At 35.2% G+C, this 17459-nt stretch overlaps 1 protein-coding gene across 5 annotated transcripts in view; it reads right to left on the bottom strand.

Annotated features, from left to right (window-relative positions):
* SPATA13 (spermatogenesis associated 13) overlaps nt 1–17459 on the bottom strand; it is a 317041-nt gene that overhangs the window by 58173 nt on the left and 241409 nt on the right. For 4 of the 5 annotated variants that reach the window (XM_074216203.1, XM_074216202.1, XM_074216200.1 and 1 more), the window contains exon 3: nt 1932–2297. In XM_074216203.1, coding sequence (XP_074072304.1) covers nt 1932–2297 — 366 coding nt within the window. Of the gene's footprint in view, nt 1–1931; nt 2298–6276; nt 17141–17459 lie in introns of those variants that run through there. The other variant, XM_074216204.1, reaches the window with a different exon arrangement.

The raw sequence follows: 17459 nt of genomic DNA, 5'->3' as shown, positions 1-17459 counted from the left end.
CATCCTCTATTAAATGGTGTCAAAAACCTCAGCTTGCAAAGAACCTTAACAGCATTTAAAAAGTCTCACTTCTTCAGGCATTTACAATCTACTTTCACCTACATTCCATTATCTTTCAAACATGAATATACTTATAATACCAAGTAAAAGTATTAGAGACAAAGAAAAAGAGAAGTACATGAAGAAAGTTTGTAGATTTCTCAAGATATTTCTCCATCTGCAGTATCAAAAGTTAAAAAGATACCTTTTAAAGAAGAAGCTTCCCCCTTCCACAATCCCCCACAAAAAAAGTTTCTATTAATATCTGGAAACATATACATTTTATAATATCATGTTTCCTCTTCCCAGATAAATTAAGTCTGTTGATAAGAAATCTATTTAAAATGGAAGCAAGCAATTGGGATTTGCTTTTTTTTAATTTATACTAATTAAATCATTTCTTGGGGTGACTTTCCCGCCCTTAAACCATATCTGTCATATTTGATTCTAAAATACACACTAAATTAGGGTAGGTTTATCCTTTTCTTTTTTTTACTCTCAATTTCCTAATTGGGCAAATTCAATGACAATTTGAAAATAAAGCCATTCCCCCCAACACTATGCTTCCTGGGAAACTTTCTCCGTCATGTATGCGAATGGATATGTATGTATGTGTGTATGTGGATATATATTTATTTATATGCAAATGTATTTATGTGTATATATACATATATATGTATATATTTATTTATATATATATATGAAATGGCATATATAATGCCAAACTCTGCCATATATATCCACATACACACATATATATACATACATAAGCATATAGCTGTGTATTTATATTTAAAGTAGGCTTAGCTTCAATTATATCTAGTGTTCAAAAATTTTTGAAATTATTATTTTGACTAGTTTTATAATTGCATTAGTATAGGAAAACTCCCTCTAGAAACCATGAATTGGCAATTGTTCTGCAATTTATAGTCAAAGGGAATAGCCTAGGACACTAAGAGGATGGGTGACTTGCCCAGAGTCACCCAAATAGTACATCAGAGGCATGACTTGAACCCAGGCTTAATTGTCTTAAAGGACCTGTATGCTGCCCCTTTAGAACCAAAATTCTTAAATATAAGTCTTAAGGATTTCAAGTTCTTTGCCTCATTTAAGTTCCTAAAATTTCTGAGTCAAGACTAAAATTTAACTATAATAAATGATATTAAAGAATAGCTTTAACAGAAATGAAATTTATATTCTTTTCTGAACTTTTCATCTCTGTTGATACTAGTTTACTACCTAGACTGAAAGTCTCTCTAGGACAAGGAACATGCTTTATATTTTACTACCTTTCTCTACAATGCCTAGCATAAGTCTAGGCAATTAATGAAGTCTATATCTTGATTAGTTTTCTGATATATATGCCAACAGGGCCAATAGTAGAATTGTGACCACTTAATAAACTATTGAAAACTTAGCAATACAGTTGGAGGAGTGACCAAGGAAACATATTCCAGAAAATTCTATTTCTTCTCTTAAAAAAATCACAATTGATTGTCTTCATTTTCTCCAATTTTATATTAAAAATAAAGATTTCTTCCAGCAAAAGCCTTATCTTTTGTCACTTTCCCCAGTTCAAAATCAAATAATTTATAACTTCATAGGAGATTACAGGACTTTCCCTTTTGTTTTTACCATGCTTCATAAATGACTTACTACCCCAAAGAGAGAAAGAACATTAGTGAAAGGCATCCAGAGGTCAGATTGGTTAGTTTTAATTAGAATAATCTTCAAACAAAGTCAGGAAGAAAAGGTTGAGAACAGCTGACAATACACTTGGGGAAAACAGAAGAAAGAAGTATCCTGTTTATTTTATAGTTTGAAGACAAAGGCCAGGAGGCAGAGGAAACACTGGGACTTGTTGACTTTGGAAGAAGCACATCAGATCTTACTTGGGTCAGAAGATTTTCTATTTCTTCTGTCTGGTTGTCCCCATAGAAGCTGACCCCGCCTATCACAGAGATGGGTCTTCTTTTTCGGCATCCTCTTGGGTAGTTCAAAGAAGCATTTTGGTCAGAAATGTCAGAAGAGGTCACACTCTGTTGAGTTCCTCCATTTACACAGTCCATTTTCTGGGTTTCCATGGCAACTGAGTCTTCAGGAATGGAGAAACTTCTACTAGTCAACTGACTGTAATCAGAGAGGGGCCTGGGTCGAGATCTTTTTCCAGATCCCCATCTCCTCCTTGTGACTCTATGTGGCTCAGTCTTTTCTTCATCCTGGGAGGAAGATTTCCTCCACTGTTCATCAGTAACAACCTTTTCAAATGTGAACAAGTTAGATGAGCTTAACTAGAGAAATTTAAAGCAAAATGAAACAATTGCTCCAACCCCCTCCCCATGCCATCAAACCTCCTTTAAGGAACCTTTGGTTTATTTTAGTATTTTTAAAGTGTTAACTGTGTATTAGAAAGTGAAAACTTAACTAAAACACAAACTAAAATAAATCAGACCAATTTTAGGACTCTCTAGTGATATCTGAAATTTTTAAAAAAAGGCTTTTTTAAAAAAAGAGCACTGTTATTAAAGTGTACATTGATTGGACCATAATTCATTCTGCTGCAGTAATTTACCTAAATTTATGGAGTAATAGATGAACCTATTGGTCAACTGGTAGAAGAAATGAGTTTACAATGGAATACTTTGCTATTCTGAGATATTTTGATATGTAGGCTACTATGAAACATAAGTTTCTTTAAGAAGATAAAACCCAATCCTGGCAGTGTGGCAAAACAGAGAGAAAATTATTTTCAAGTGAGAAATCCTCGGATTCAAGGCTGGCATCTGACATTGGTTATGTGATCCTGGGCAAGTCATTTAACTTCTTAATGATCAAGCAACTTGATTAAAGTTAAATTAAATTTCAGAATGATAATAATAGCTCACCTTTATATTGTTCTTATTTTAAGCCAGGTACTCTGCCAAGCACTTTGTAATTTTTATCTCATTTGATCCTTACAACAATGGGAGATAGGAGCTATTATTATTCCCATTTTAAAGATAAGGAAATTGAGGCAGGTTAAATGAATTGCCCAGGGACATACAGAAATTGGTGTTGAACTTGAGTCTTCCTCACTCTGGACCCAGTGCTCTATCCACTGCAGCCTCTAGCTGCTCCTGGAAATGTTGTTAATCCACATTACTAGAGTGAATTTGCTTACAATCTATGAAATCACAGATCTAGACCAGAGGAGTGCAAGGCTATTATTGGAGAATGCATTTATTAGTGACTGCCCAATAGCAGTGGGACATCAGGAAATCACTAACCTTTGGTTTCCTCATCTGCAAAACCAAGGATATGAACTAGATGAACTCTAAGATTTCTTCCAATTCAAGATTCTATGATCCTTAGATAATTATTTCCTAAATATTCAAAGCACTTATTCACATAGTTATCATCATCATCATCATCATCATTAGATATTATCAAGGGCTATCCCCTAACCTAGAATGGCCTGCATAATCCTCAATTTCATAGGTTTTGTTTCTGGACCTAATTTTTCTTTCTCTTTCCTTATAGACAAAGCTGTAAGGAACCTCAGGGGTCATACAATCCATCCACCTCATTTTACAGATAAGAAACTAGAGTCTTGAAGAGATTATTGGCTTACCCAAGGTCTCACAGGTGGTAAGTAGCAGAGGAGGCATTTAAACCTAAGGTCTTTGACAAGGAAGTTTACCTTTTCCCCTGCCCCTTGCCTCTGTCTAGAGTTAAGATCTTACTTACCCTTATTATAATAGGCACATTAGAGAAAAACAAAATATGTCCTTATACAATACTCTGTAATGCACTCATTATGTAATAAGGTATGCTATAGTTATCTGTTCTTATATCATTCCTAACAAAACTAATCTCCAAAAGGTAGGGGCCATTGTAATGGAAACTTTGCATTTCTCCTGGCATAAGGTTCTGCAAAGAGAAGGAATTAACAACTGCTTATTCAATGAATGGTGTTTGAACTTATCTCCAGCAATAAGAAGGCTGAGTGTGGGTCAGCTGTACAAGGTAAGTAATGAGGGCTGGCAGACACAGCAGCAGTGAAAGGAAGACAGATCAAGAAGTATACAAGTTTAAATAGGCATTATGACATATGGCCACATCTGTGTGGTCTTCATCTTACTACTTCTGAAGATACAAAATAGAGTGAGAGGGTAGGAGTTATCTAGGACATGGTGGAAGGAACAAGAGAATAGCTAGGAAATTACATGGTGGACAGAGGGGAGGAAGGTTTAGAGAAGCCCTTCCTAGGGCAGAGATTTTCAAACTAAAGGGTAGAATTGTGATAAATTTCCATACTCAGCAGCCCTAACTACCTTGGGTTAATGAATAGCCCCCCAGAATTGAAAAGAAAAGATACTAAGTTCACAAGCTTACCTTCTGCTTTTTTGTCTTTTTAAAACATTAAGAAAAATGTTTTACAATAGTATTCAAAAAAATCAGTGGAATTCAAATATCTGGCCAATTGGAAGCCTACCCTACTTTCTCAATAGATAAATTAGAAGAGAAACTTAGAGACTAAAACCATCAGGAATGAAAAAGGGGTGATGTTTAAAACAAATGTCTGATTTTTCCTTGTACTTTGTTTCAGTCTTGTCAGCCATTTGTTTTCTGGATAAATCTCTCACAAAGAGATTTTAATTTTCAGAATGAAAAAATTTTTAGAATTTTTAGAAAAACTGAATTAAGAAGAGGAAGAGATTTGTAGGTCAATATAAAAGCTCAAAAGTACTTAGAATTATTTATTTCACCAGTACTAACACATAGGTATGGAGACAGGACTTATTTCATTGAAATGTGGACCTCCCAGGAGAGGAAAATCCCTTCACTAATGCAAGTTGACATCTTCTCTGCAGTCTATAGTCTTAGAGTTAGTTGCCCAGAGCAAAGAGACTTTCAAGGACTTGGTCAGGGTAACACAGTATGTTTCAAAAGCAGGATCTGAATCTAGGGGTCTTCCAGATTCCAGGAAGCTCCATTCACAATCTATTCTCTACAACACAATTTATCATCATCATCATCATCATCATCATCATCATCATATACATACATACATATATATATATATACACACACACACAGACACACAATAAAGTAAGAAGGAAATACTTTTTACCCTTAACAGAATGAACTCTCCATTGCCTATATCCATACTAAAGCAATTCATAATTCAATGTCATTATTCCAATATTACCACTCCAAAAATGGTAGAAATTTCAACTTTTTTTCTTCCCTGAAATTTATCCATTTTGACCATTTTGGTTCAAGATTAAATCATTTAGACAGTTTGAGTGAATAGTGAGAATGAAATCAACTATAATCACTCTAACAGAGAGCTGGAGAAAGAGAGAAACAATGAAGAAAGAAAGATAGAAAAGAAGAAAGACAGAGAGGAGTCTGGTAGACAGAAAGAGTGAGAGTGATAGAGAGAGGAGAGGCAGAAAGAGACAGAGATAGAGAGGGAGACAGAAAGGCAGAGGGAGAGGGGAGTTATGTAGAGGTCCCAGAAATCAGATCTTTGCAAAATTCACCAAAGTCAGCCTGAACAGATAATGCAATTCCTTTTTTTTCTTATTCTTATACAAAAAGAAGTCAGATTTTCTTCACTGAAGCTGAAAAATAAGGAAATGGATTTGGGAAAACAATAGCTCGGTTTAGCTGTGCAGGTAACAAATCCTTCAGAGGACTCAAACACATTCCAGGAAATGATCTCAGCTCAGTAATGCCATATAGTCCCCAAAGCAGAGAAATCAAATACCACCAGCAGCAGTGATTGAATTAATCTTTTTAATGCAATATGCCTCAAATCTCAACCATTGTCTATGCACAGGTGGCACTTCAGAAAAGCCCATTTGATGCCTCTGCCTAAACCTGCTGCTCATTCCAGTAAACTATCAGAATAGGGCAACATATAAGGACCCACAGCAAGATTAGTTTGCAGGAAAATACACATAAGGCTTTTCTAACCCAAGGACTGAGAGAAGAAATCTCTCAGATTTTAGAGAACACTAATGATTTCGGTCCCATCAGACCTGGTGACAAAGAACCTTGTACCATTTGTGAAAAATAAGCAACTTTAGCCAAGTTTATCTAGCTCAGGAAAACAAATAATAATAAAGAAAACTACCTAAACCTAATTTCAGTGAGAAAGTCTTCCATTTTTAATTCTACTTTGAACTCCTTGAAGTTTGTCAAAGAAAAACAAACAAATCATCTCCCAAAGAAGCCAAATCGACCTACCTCTGAGTCTGCCACTGGCAAAGGTTGTCCACATACACACTGAAAGAGCAAACAGTTGATCACAACCATATTTTCAAAGGTTTTACAAAAATAAACTCTTTTGCTTTTAAAACAATCTCACTGAGAATGGAAATAGGCCTCCTCCCATGGCTGGCTGGGTCCTCTGACCAAGGTTCCTGGCAGCTCTGGGGAGAAGGGCAGGAGAGCATAGATCCAACTCCTCAATAGCCAATTCACACCCAAGCCATAAACTTTTGTAAACAGCCTCTCCAGGGAGTCACTGCCCTGTTAACTCTCACTTGACCAGTATTAACACACTCTTCCCATTCATTTTTATTCTACTGGTCTCTGTCCACTGGGATTTCTGTTCATATTGGTTATCAAATTTATTATCTTCCTTTAAAACACGCATACTTAAACTAGGATCCATAGACCACACCCTCAAAACAATTCACGAATAAATTTTGGGAGGGATTGTCCATGAACTTGGAAAGCAAAAAATATATATTATTTCAATACAATTGGTTTTCTTGGTAGTTCTATGCATTTTATTCTGGGCACATTAAAAACATTATTCTGCTTAGCTTACTGTCTGTTACATAGAAGAATCTAAATAAATGATTGTTGTCTCAATTTTGGATGGGGTACAGAGGCTTCACCAAACTGCCAAAAATGACTATGACTCGCAAAATAGTTTAAAAACCTCTGATTTAAAGAAAAAAAAATGGGACAGTTAGGTGGCACAGTGAATAAAGGACTGGTCCTGGAGTCAGTAGAAACTGAGTTCAAATCCAGTGTCAGACAATTCCACCTCAGACACTTATGACCTTGGGCAAGTCACTTAACCCCATTTCCTTGCAAAAAATTCAAAAAAAAAGAAAAAAGTATGGAAAATGGTCAGGGACTACCTATCATACAGAAAGCCTACAACCACTCATAATTCATGCTCAGAAAGTTACCTACATAATGAAATTTTATATAAAATGATTTCCCTAATTTGTGATCCATATGTATCATTGTTCTAGAGGAAAATAACAAGTAATTATAGGAGAGAGGAGTTAAAGGGATGCAGATGAGGAAATATTTTTGTTATTCAGTAAGATTGAAAACTAGTTTTTCAAATTTCATTTTTAGAAGATCTGTGATTTCATGGAATCTTAGGCTAAATTAATAGAAGCATGGTACACAATAAAGGAAATCTATGGGTTGGTCAGATTGCACCTGGAATCTTATATTCAGTTCTGGCTACAATATTTTTAAAAGTGCTAGAATGTGCCTACAACGGTAAAAGGACCTGGAAATACACCTTCCAAAAATAGGAACATAGCTTGTCATGGATGGAATAATGATAAGGGACAATGAGGGGTTGGAGGGAAGCACTGCTGCTCCTTTATTCTGTTTATTCTCTCTGCTAAGAAGAATGATCTTTGGATTAGAAAGGATAGAACAGAATCAGCACAAAAGCAGATAAAATGAAATATCTAGGATTAGTAGGGAGATAGTAAGACAATACATCTATCTTTGATGAGTTCATGTTAACAGTTGACTATATCTACAGAAAGGAAGCCATCACAACAAAAGGTCTTAAGCTCCATTTATATGGGGATCAGTTGAAAGAAGTGGGAATGTTTAACCTAGAAAAAAAATTTGGGCAGTGGGAACATGAGAGCAGTTTTCAAATATCTTAAGGTCTGTTATGTAGAAGAGATTTAGATTTGTTCTGTTTGGTCTAAGAGCAATAGGTTGGAATTGCAGAAGCAAACCTAGGCTTAAAAAACATTTTAATATAAGAAAACATGTTTGTCCTTTGGTAGTGGGATAACCATCACAAGAAGACTTAAAGCATTGGCTAGAAGTTGTGAGTATTCCTTTTCAGCTAGGGGTTGAGGAAATTGGGCAGGTTGCTGAGGTCTCTTCTTACTCAAATTCTGTGCCTATATGATTCTCTAGGCAACAGAGAATTCCCTTTAAATTAGGAAGATTAACTGTGAGCCATGAATGGGATGGACTGAAATAGGGAAAACATAGAAGTAAAGAGATTAATAAGGAAACAGAGAAAATACAAAGGTCTGGACCAAGATAGTAGCAATAATGGACTTAAAAAAAGAAGGAATCTTAGGATAATATGTTGGTAGGAAATTGTCTGTAACTCTCCCATGCCTGGTTTTCTTCAAGATCCTACCTTCAGTAGGTTTTTCTGTCTCCCTCTCAGCTAGTGCTTTCTCTGAGCTTGCCTTTCATTTACATTGTATATAAATATATGTCTCCTCTACCAGAAAGTGAGCTTGAGCTGAATCTGTGATTCCTGCTTCTTTCTTACCTGTTCCAATTTGCCAAGTCCCATCAATTCTGTCTTTAATATATCTACACTGTTCTTTCCATTCTTTATCCTCCCTCTTCCCTAGCACAGGTCCTTATTATCTTTTCCCTAGACTATTGCAATAGCAACAGCAATTCTCCCTCTTCTAATTCTACTAGAGTGATCATCCTAGTGTATGTATCCTGTTGCTCCTCTCTTCAAAAATAGGTTTCATGTTTTGTTTTTTGTTCCTGAATCTTTACTTACCCCATTATCCCCTTTCCCCAGACTATATTTAGCTACCCACAATCTCTGCCTAGTCTCCTGGGAAATCTTATTCTTCAAGACCTAGAGTAAATGTTACTTCTCCCATGACATTAGTCCTGATCTTCCTCAACTGATAATGATACTTGAACCCAAAAAAGAATTTTGCACTTCTTTTACATATTATATAATCATCTTATAATGTACTATTCTTAATTTAGGCAATCATTCTATGTGAGCAGAAATTCTATTACAGTCTAGTCCATTGCTTTTTCTCTTAGTTTACCTCTTCTTATATTTAAGTTCCTTTTTTTTAGGTTTGTTTTGCAAGGCAATGGGGTTAAGTGGCTTGCCCCAGGCTACACAGCTACGTAATTAAGTGTCTGATTTGAACTCAGGTACTCCTGACTACAGGGTGGGTGCTCTATCCCCTGTGCTGCCTAGCTGCCCCTATATTTAAGTTTCTTTCCTTAAAGTAATTTATCTATATGTTTTATATGCCATCCTAAGCTGCAAGTATCTGGAGGACAACATCAAGGAATACCAAGTATGAAGCCTCACACACTGTTTAAAACAAATAAAAGTGTTTAGGACATACTTTGGAGTGAATGAACAAACACACTATCTCTGTGCCATTTAGAACTTTCTCATGTAGACTCTAATTTTTTTTTTTTCCACTCAGATTTATTCTACAAGGTTGCCAGGATAGGATAAGCATGACTGCCACCATTTTGCAGATAAGGAAACTGAAGTTCTTAAAGGTTAAGTGACATGTGATAATAAGTAATACAGCTAGAATTACATTTACTCTTCTGAATCTTAGTTCAGTGCTGATGTCTAGCTTAAAGTCATAGCTTTATATTAGTTAGTAGCGGAACTAGGACTATATACCTAAAGGCTCCTGCTTTCCAAATTCAGAGTTCTAAAAATGGATAACAAAAACAATAACAATAAAATAGCTAACACATAGTACCTACCATTAAGGATTGTGCTAAGTGCTTTTACAAATATGATCTCATTTGATACTCACAGAAACCCTAGGAGATAGATGTTATAATTATCCATTTTTACAGATGACAAAACTCAAGAAAATAAGACATTATATTTTTATCTTTTAGCATATAGGCACAGAAAAATGCCAATTCCAGCTAAGGTTTTTAAAAATTAATTCAAAGAAGGTATTCTATAATTGAAATGTATCTCTGATTGGGGCTATAAGTCCTCTGTTTTATTTCTAGAACTTTGTTTTGAGATACAGAATCTACACACATTTTACCTATGCTTTCCAGAGGGTCCCCCCCCCATAAGCTTCTAGTGAGTAGTAGAGTAGAGTGAATTCTGGATTTGAAGTCAGTGGATCTATGTTTAAATTTTGCTTATGTCACTTATTACCTAATTTGACTCTGGGTAAGTCTCTTAATTTCTGCAGACTTCAGGTTCTTCATCTGTAAAAATCAAGAGGTTGGAGAAGATAGCATCTAAGACTCTTTTAGCTCTATAATCTTATAACTGGTTCACTTTTTTCTTTATATCCCTAATGCCAAGGTTAGTGGTTGGCATATAGTAGACTTTCAATGAATGCTAGTTGAACTGAATCAGTTTACGTGAATAGAATTTAAAAAAGTTCTCCACTAGATCTTGTATAAATAGCATTAGCTATTAGCAGAAATATTTTCAGTGTTACTTTTTTAGATTTCCAAGAAACCCCCTCCCCCCAAAAAAACTCCAAAAAGTTTCTAAATGGCACAGAGAAATTGTGTGTTTGTTCATTCACCCAAAAGTATGTCCTAATCAGGGAGGCTGTGTAGCCTTGAAATCTTGTATTTAAGGAGCAATATATTCATTTAAAATGCTTGTACGGTAAATGTTTCTTATTTCCCTGACAGACACAAGTGAAGTAATTTCTACAAAAAATTGGGAAATATGGTAATGGCATCACACTCTCCAACTGACCTTGAATGTCATAAGAACAGATTCAAAATGAATCCTATATTGTGTAATTAGGCCACTTAGCAAAAGCACAAATGTCAAGTCCTAGTCATCCTTCAAAATCCTTAGTTTATTTAGCACAGTGCTAGGAACCTAAAAGGTTTTTTAAAAATATATATATACTTGAATTGATTTTGGTAAGAGTTGAAAAATGTTTGCACAGTATAAGCTATATGAGATTACCTGCTACCCTTAGGGGGGGGGGAAGAGAAAGTTTTACAAAAATGAATATTGAAAATTATCTTTACATATAATTAGAAAATCACATAATAATAAAAATGGCTGTACTTTCTGGTTACACAATACAATGAAGACAATTTTCAGGTCTAGGGGGAAAAAAATTCTGCACTTCACTCACCAAAGATGAGCCATCTAAGCAAAGGTATCTTTTTCCTCATTTGAACCTACTGGCATTATTCTCATGAGAACTATAATCCCAAAATGATTAGGCTTATTCTACATTATAGGCATACTTCACTTTATAAATAACTTAAGATTAGATTTCCAATTAGTTAACAAAAGATTTCAGAGAATTAATAGAAATAAACTCCAATATAATATTCAAGGGTTAAAAGTATCAAGTCTGAAAGTTACTTACCCTGATTTCCCTGTGCTCAGAGTTGTATTTTCAGAATAATTAACCACCTATCAGATATTTACAATGAGATTTATTAGATACCTCATACTGATAAGTGTAAAAAGGCCTACCTTGTTGGGAAATGAGTGTATAGAAGTCAGCTGAATTCAATAAATACTTACTGAACATTAAATAATTATTGAACATTTATATACAGTATAAAAGATAAAGAACTAGTCTTAGAGTCAGGAAGACTGATGCTAGGTAATAGATGAACCTAAGTCCTAGTCTATTAATGGAATTTTAATTGATTATAAAACAAATTTGGAGAAATATGATGAAATTATATTTTATTTGCTATTCATTATCTACAATCAAATTACTTAGATGGCTAAAAAAGTTGTTTTCAAATACTTGAAAATTAACTGCATCAGAAATTCATTCTTTTTTTTTTAAGTCACATTTTTATAGTATTGTACTGATATTGTTGACATATATCTCTGGAGTTTTGCTGACATAGTTCTCTCTTGTTCTTCAGTTATCTATCTGTCTATTTCCCAATCCCCTTTGTTTGATCTAAGCCAGGAGAGTCATAGTTTTTAATACATGCTGCAAGTACAGTTCAATGCTCTGTCTGGAATCCTCTTTTTTTTTTTTTCACTCAGATTTGCCACTTCAAACATTGTTGGCTCTTCATTCTTCTTTACCTTACAATAACCAATCAATTGCCATATCTTGTTAATTCTACTTTCCTAACGTTTCTCAGATCCATCCCCTTCTTTTCACTCATATATCCATCATTCTAATTCAGCCCCACAAAAGTCCTTGCCTAAGAACAAGAAGACCATTGCACAGCCTAATAGCAATATTATATGATGATCAGTTGTGAATGGCTTAGCTATTCTCAGCAATACAAAGATTCAAGACATTTTTGAAGGACTTATGATGAGAAATGCTATCTTCCTTGAAAGAACTGATAGAGTCTGAATGCAGATAGAAGCAGACTATTTTCACTTTATTTTTTTCCATTTTTTGATTTGTTTTCTTTCATAACATGACTAAAATAAACTGTATTTTACATGACCAAACATGTATAACCCATATCAAATTGCTTGCTATCTCAGGGCAGGGGGAGGTGAGAGAAGAAGGGACAGAATTTGCAACTCAAAATATTTTTAAAATGTTAAAAATTGTCTTTACATGTAATTGGGAAAACATTTTAACCCGCTTGCCTAGATTATTACTTCTAGTTAAGTCTCTTTGCCTCCAGTTTAGCCCCTCTCTGAATCATCTTTCACACAGGTGCCAAAATGGTGTTCCAATAAAGGTCTCATTTCTCAAATACATAGAAAACTGACTCAAACTTAGAAAAATACAAATCATTCTCCAATTGCTAAATGGTCAAAGGATATATGGTCAAAGGATATTAACAGGCAGTTTTCAAATGAAGCAATTACAGCTATCTATAGTTATATGAAAAAAATATCTAAATCACTATTGATTAGAAAATCAAAAATTAAACAATTCAAGGTATTACTTTGGCTAATACTATAGAAAAGGAAAATGATAAATGTTAAAGAGAATGTGGGAAAATGGGGCACTAATGCAGTGTTGGAGTTGTGAAATGATCCAACCATTCTGAAGAACAATTTGGAACTATATCCCAAAGGTTATAAAATTGTGTATACCCTTTGATCCAGGAATACCACTCCTAGATCTGTATCCCAAAGGGATCACAAAAAAGGAAAAGGACCCATGTGTACAAAAATATTTATAGCAGCTCTTTTTTGGAGTGGCAAATTGGGGAATAGCTGAACAAGTTGTGGAATATGAGTGTAATGGAGTTCTATTGTTCTGTAAAAAATCAAGAGCCGGTGGATTTCAGAAAAAACTAGAAAGACATGACTGATTCTTATAGCACAAGTATGTTTTGGTACACATTTAGACTCCATCAGTTCTTTCTCTTGAGATGGATAGTATTTTCCATCATGAACAGGCATGTTTCAGAAAAACCTGGAAAGACTTCCTTTTGATGCAAAGAAATGAGTAGAACCAGAACATTGTATACCTTAATAGCAGTATTGTATGGCAATCAACTATAATAGACTGAGCTCTTCTCAAAAATACAGTGAGCAAAGATAATTCCAAAAGACTTTTTTTTTAGGTTTTTTGCATGGCAAATGGGGTTAAGTGGCTTGCCCAAGGCCACACAGCTGGGTAATTATTAAGTGTCCGAGGCCACATTTGAACTCAGGTACTCCTGACTCCAGGGCTGTTGCTCTATCCACTGAACCACCCAGCTGCCCCCATTGCACCACCTAGCTGCCCCACAAAAAACTTGATAGAAAATGCCATCCATAGCCAGAAAATGAACTGAATCAGAATGTAGACCAAATCATACTATTTTCTTTTTTTTTAAATTTGTTTTTTGCTTTTCCTTTCTCATGGTTTTTTCCCTTTTGTTCTGATTCTTCTTTCACAACATGACTAATATGGAAATTTGTTTAACATGATTGTATCTATAACCTGCTATCTTGGGAGGTGAGAGGAAAGAGAGGGAGGTAAAAAAATTTGGAACTCAAAAATGTTACAAAAATGAATATCGAAAACTCTCTTCATATAATTGGGGGGGAGGGGAAGTACTATTAACTGGGGCAGGGGCAATTCCTAAAGTATGTCCTGGCCATGCCACTCCCCTGCTCAAAATGCTCCAGTGGTTTCCCACTACCTAAAGTTAAATCAACAAGCATTTATTAAACACTACTATGTGCCAGACACTGTGGTTTACTAAGAGAGAGGTAAAAACAGTCCCTGCCTCAAAGAGCTTATAATCTAATGCTGAAGTCAATATACAAAAAACTTTGTATAAACAAGATATATACAGGATACATTGGAGATAATCTCAGAGGAAAGACATTAGGATTAATCAGGAAAAGCTTATTATGGAAAGTATGATTTTAAGATTTGAGGGATGTCAAGAGGCAGAAGGAAAGAATTCCAAGTGTGACAGACAAACAGCAAAAAAGGCATCATATGGGAAATGGGCTATTGTATGCAGAGATGGGGGCTGGGGGAGAGGACAGGGGCCAGTGTTGCTAAATAATAGATACATGAAATGGAATAATTAGACTAGTAAAGTAAGAAAGAGCTTTAAAAACCAAAGAAATGATTTCCTTTTTGATTCTGGAAATAATAGGAAGCTACTAGAGTTTATTGATTAGGGAAGTGATATGGTCAGACTTTTTTTCTGTAACTGAGGGCTACTCTCTAGGTATGAGGTGATGAGGTCTTGTAGTATCAGAAGACAGAACTGGGGCCCTATAGGTGTGAAGGCTGGATTTGGCAAGGCTGGTTATAGGAGTGGTTAGCAGTTGAGAGATAAGAGAGAATGACGAGTTGAGGATGACCAACATAGGTTATGAGTCTGGTGACTTGAAAGATGGTAGCATTCTCAGCAGTCATATAGAATTTAGAAAAGGGAAGGGTTGGTGGGTGGAAAAGAGGACTTCGCTTTTGGACATGGTAAGCTTCAGATATCTATAATATAATCAGAATTCTAGGATAAAATCCAGGATATGGCTTCAGGATGATTTTCCAGGTGTATTATAGAACAATTCCCTTTCTCCCTCTATTTTCTGCCATTTTAGACTACTTGTATTGCACAAATACTTAGTTACTCTCCACCCCCACCCTATCTCCATTTTTCCCCCTGGTTGGAATACACTCCTTTCTCACCAGCATGTCTTAGAATGTCTATATTTCTTTAAAACACAATTCAAATGCCACCTCCTTCTGATTTCCCTTCTATTATTCCCCACCCACAAAAGTACTTTGTATATATTTTGAATCTATCTACCCAGGTGTACAGGTTGTTTCAGATTCCATCTCCAGAACCTATCAAAGCACCTGACATGAGGCAGATGCTTAATAAATTCTTGATGATTCACTGAATGCATAAATAGAACCTTTGGAATATTTGTGCTAATGATTTAAACTGTGCTATTTTCTTTGGGAAGAGAGAGGATAGGAAGGTGTGAAAAAGAAAGACTGCAGTCACCATGAGTAAATAAGAAAGAGGGATTTGACTTTGGTTGAGATTGAAAAGTGAATATCAAAGTTGTTAAAACAAGTAGCTAAATGTTTACTACACAATAAAGACTTGAAAGTTCCTGTTGGCATAGTGTAAACAGCAAAATGAATTTTCCCAAGTTTTTTTTAACAATTCTGAGCCCTGACTCTCATTATAAAACTGGGGACACGTAGCATTATCAGCTGGACTTGGTATGGGAAGGAAGCTATTACACCTATACTAACTACATAAGAGGAGAGAAAAAAATAAAGACAGACTTTCTTTTTCAGATCCTAATTTATCAAGTCTATTTGAATTCCAGTTCTTTTTCCCATTATCAATGTGTCTGGATTCAAGGCTCTTGTTCTAACACAAATATTTGGGTCATCCCAATGCAGTAAATATGATTTTTAAAACGTTCTAAATAAAATGAACTTGGCAGGATAATGTAGTAGAAAAGGTCAGAGATGTGGACTTGGGCCTGGGTTCTGGCAATTATGTGGTGTAATAGATAGAATGATTCACTTGGAATTAAGATGATCTGAGTTTGAATCTGAACTAGATATTTACTATCAGTATGTCCTTGTGTGGGTCATTTAACCTCTTTAAACCTCCTCTTCATAACACCTTCCACAAATGGTTGCTGGGAAGGCCAAATGAAATAATATGTATATATTACTTTGCAAACCTTAAAAGACTATAAATGTGAATTGTTATTATTATTATTATTATTATTAAATGAAGTGGTTGAACTAGATCAGAGGGGTCAAATATGTGGCCCACTGGCAACATGGGGACCTTGACATTCCTGAGAGTGTCCAAACTAGATTAAACTATAACTGGAAAATGTTTAACAAAATAAATAAAAATGTAGTAAAACATAGAGAGTGTTAATATGTAATTTTTCTAATCAATATGCAGCTCAAAGGGATCCTTATATGATTTAGTGGCTGAATTTGACAATACTAGTCTAGACCTTAAGAATTAACCTCTCCCCCAACCACTAATCTAATTTCTGTATAGTACATGAAGAATGTTGGGCTCTTTTTGCTTTTCTCTTCAAATAACTCCATTCTTTTTTTAGTCTAGCTTTTGGCTAGTGCATAAGACATTGCATTAAAAATGGTCTGAAAAAGGGAGTGAAGGTCATGTGGAATAGTTTAGAATTAAAAAAAGGTAAAGGCTGAAGAAAGTAAAATTCACTGATTTTTGAAAAGGAGAAATAGCAAAGGAGACACTAAGAAAATATTGACCTTTGGCTCTTTTTATATTCTGTTCCTCTTTGGGGAAATATTTGCTAGGCACATAGAAGTTTATTATTCGTTTTTAAACCTGTTAAAATCCAGTAAATGAAAAGAAACCCCTTTAGATTCATATAGGTTGTTGATTGTAATAAAATTGTCACAAAAGTTGGTCAGTTCAATTCCTGCATCATTTTATTTACAAAGAAAGGTGTAACCTCTTTACTATTAACACCAAGGAATGTAAGAACTTAACGTTTCAGTCCTCTTTAACAAAATAGTCTGAACTTGAAATAGGCAAAAAAGACATTGGATACATTTAAAGCAAAGCTGCCACAAGTCTCTCTGGACACTCATCCATACTTCATTCAGCTGCCAAAGTGATTCTCCTAAAGGACTGGTCAAATCATGTCACCCTCCTACTCAATAAACTCCTTTGTCTTTCCCTCCCCCCCAGTCCCATGACCTGCAAGATCCAAAATAAAATCATCTGGTGTTCAAAGATCTTTATAACCTCCGCTCCCCCCCCCCCCTTACCTTTCCAGTCTTCTCACATCTTGCTAACTGACATACTCTTCAGTCTGGTGACAAGGGCCTCTTTGCTATTCCATGAACAAGACATTCTATCTCTTGACTCCAGGTATTTTTATTTTCTCTGGCTGTCCCCCATCCCTGAATGACCTCCCTTCACATCTTTGATTCCTGCTCCTCTCACTTCCTTCAAGTCCCAAATACAATCTCATA

The sequence above is a fragment of the Macrotis lagotis genome, chromosome 1 (assembly GCF_037893015.1).
Source record: "Macrotis lagotis isolate mMagLag1 chromosome 1, bilby.v1.9.chrom.fasta, whole genome shotgun sequence".
Classification (NCBI taxonomy): domain Eukaryota; kingdom Metazoa; phylum Chordata; class Mammalia; order Peramelemorphia; family Peramelidae; genus Macrotis; species Macrotis lagotis.
The sequence above is the reverse complement of the archived record's forward strand: the minus strand, read 5'-3'. Positions and strand labels throughout refer to the sequence as shown.